This window comes from Mastigoproctus giganteus, chromosome 12, assembly GCF_048544385.1.
Source record: "Mastigoproctus giganteus isolate SK-2022 chromosome 12, ASM4854438v1, whole genome shotgun sequence".
Classification (NCBI taxonomy): Eukaryota; Metazoa; Arthropoda; class Arachnida; order Uropygi; family Thelyphonidae; genus Mastigoproctus; species Mastigoproctus giganteus.
In genome coordinates, this window is record NC_143586.1 from 105,429,872 (window position 1) to 105,432,027 (window position 2,156).

The window sequence follows — 2,156 nt, forward strand, 5'->3', positions numbered from 1 at the left end:
AGTTTCACTATTAAATCTTTCCTGGTTTTTTTTTTTTTTTCCTTCTTATCAGTTTTACCCTTTCTGACAATAACTGTACATACTAAGAAATATCTACAGCAAAGGTTGACTGAAAATTCTACATAAATGATTTTTCCTTGTGTGTGTGTGTGTAAACAGCATTAGGCATAAATACAGATTGCCTATGTTTGCACCCTAGCATAAAATACAATCAACAACTGTAACGGTGTACAAAAATGACCTGAAAAATTAAGAGTGCATTTCATAACAACAATTATGTGCATCTGTATGTACTTATAAGTGTTTTTTTTTGGAATGTATTTCTTCATTCTTTAGAATGCAGAATTAATTTATCAGAAAACTCACATCCGAAGATTTCTCATTTAGATTAATTTAATTTTTATACAATGTAGATTCGACATTACACCAGAAGCGAAAATTATGTCAAATCACAGAAGTGGAACACTCCTTATTTATGCAATTTCTTGTAGATCACATCTGATAAAAAAAAGAAACAAATAGCCACATATTTCACAAGTAACTTATCTTATCTGTGAAATATTCACAGATAAGAAAATTTAATTTATCTGTGAAATATTCAACATGAATAACGAATTTTGCACAACATTTATATCAAAGGTGAAACATTTTCCATTTATGTGAAATCTTTTCGATATTTGGGAATAGTGACCATAAAAAATTAGTCACCACAGATTTCGTGGGTAACATGTACTTCACTTGTAGAAACAGTTAAAGGGTTTTCAAGGGAGGATGGGCATGAAAATGAGTTATCCACTTCACAGTTGAGTAGTTTCTCTTGAGTGTGAATTACCATGTGCTCTTTGAGATGTGATAACTGTGAAAATGATTTGTCACATACTTCACAAGTAAAAGGTTTTTCTCTGGTGTGAATTCGTGCATGTTCTTTGAGATGTGATGACCGCGAAAATGATTTGCTACATATTTCACAAGTAAACTGTTTCTCTTTGGTGTGAATCCTTTTGTGTTCTTCAACTAGTGATAATCGTGAAAATAACTTGCCACAGACATCACACATGAAAGGTTTTTCATTTGTGTGAATTCTCTTATGTATCTTTAGGGATGATGAATATGCAAATGGTTTACCACAGATTTCACAAGAGAAAGGTTTCTCATTGGAGTGAGTTCTTTGATGTAACTTCAGATGGGACGATTGAGAAAATGACTTGCCACACACATCACATGTGAAAGGCTTCTCATTTGTGTGGATTCTAACATGTTTATTGACGTATGAAGAGGATGAAAATGATCTGCCACAGATTCCACATGTAAAAGGTTTCTCTTTAGTATGAATTCGTAAGTGTTCTTTAATATGTGATGATTGTGAAAATGACTTATTACATATTTCACAGGTGAAAGGTTTCTCATTCGAATGAATTCTTTTATGTAGAGTCACATCAAATGACTGAGAAAATGACTTGCCACATACATCACATTTGAAAGGCTTCTCATTTGTGTGAATTCTTTTATGTATTTTGAAAGATGATGAGTAAGAAAATGAATTGCCACAAATTCCACATGTGAAAGGCTTCTCTTTAGTATGAGTTCTTTGGTGCATTTTTAGAGATGAAGAGTTTGCAAATAAACGGCCACATGTTTGACATTTGAAACGCTTTTCACCTGTGTGAATTCTTGTATGTGTTTCCATACTGCTGGATATTTTTGTTTTGCAAATGTTCTGTATAAATTTCAAAATATGTAGTTTCTTTTATGTAATAGACTGTTTATAAAAATGTGGGATAGATTTAACTCTACATGAGGGCAAATGTATATTTCAATATAGAATATTTTTTTCTTTAATGCCAGTTATAATATCTCTAAACAATAATCTTATTTACAAATTATAGTAACAGTGCCTAGAGCTAATTAACCAACATATTAAAAAAAAATTGCCTATTTCTATTAAATTAATATTTTAGTTCATTTCTTCCTTTTTGGAGAATTCTGATCATTTCATTACGAATGTCTTCTCTATGTGCAAATTGATTAAGTCCAGAACTCTTTTATTCAAGTTTCTCTCTAACTGGATTTCAAAAGTTTGATCTTTGATATCTGCCTCGATTTACTTTTGACCAATGAATACATACTGGATCGCAATTCATATCATCTGAGGAAAA

General features: G+C 31.3%; 1 protein-coding gene across 1 annotated transcript; it reads right to left on the reverse strand.

Moving 5' to 3' along the window:
* Positions 1-626: 626 nt before the first annotated feature.
* Positions 627-1,922, reverse strand: LOC150077317 (uncharacterized). Its single transcript, XM_090385979.1, has one exon. The coding sequence runs from the start codon at positions 1,685-1,687 to the stop codon at positions 701-703; it is 987 nt and encodes a 328-aa protein (XP_090242105.1). The 5' UTR covers positions 1,688-1,922; the 3' UTR covers positions 627-700.
* Positions 1,923-2,156: the final 234 nt, after the last annotated feature.

What these genes read in the sequence shown, in the direction of transcription:
- LOC150077317 (XM_090385979.1), bottom strand. Translation starts at nt 1,687, where the DNA reads ATGGAAACACATACAAGAATTCACACAGGTGAAAAGCGTTTCAAATGT.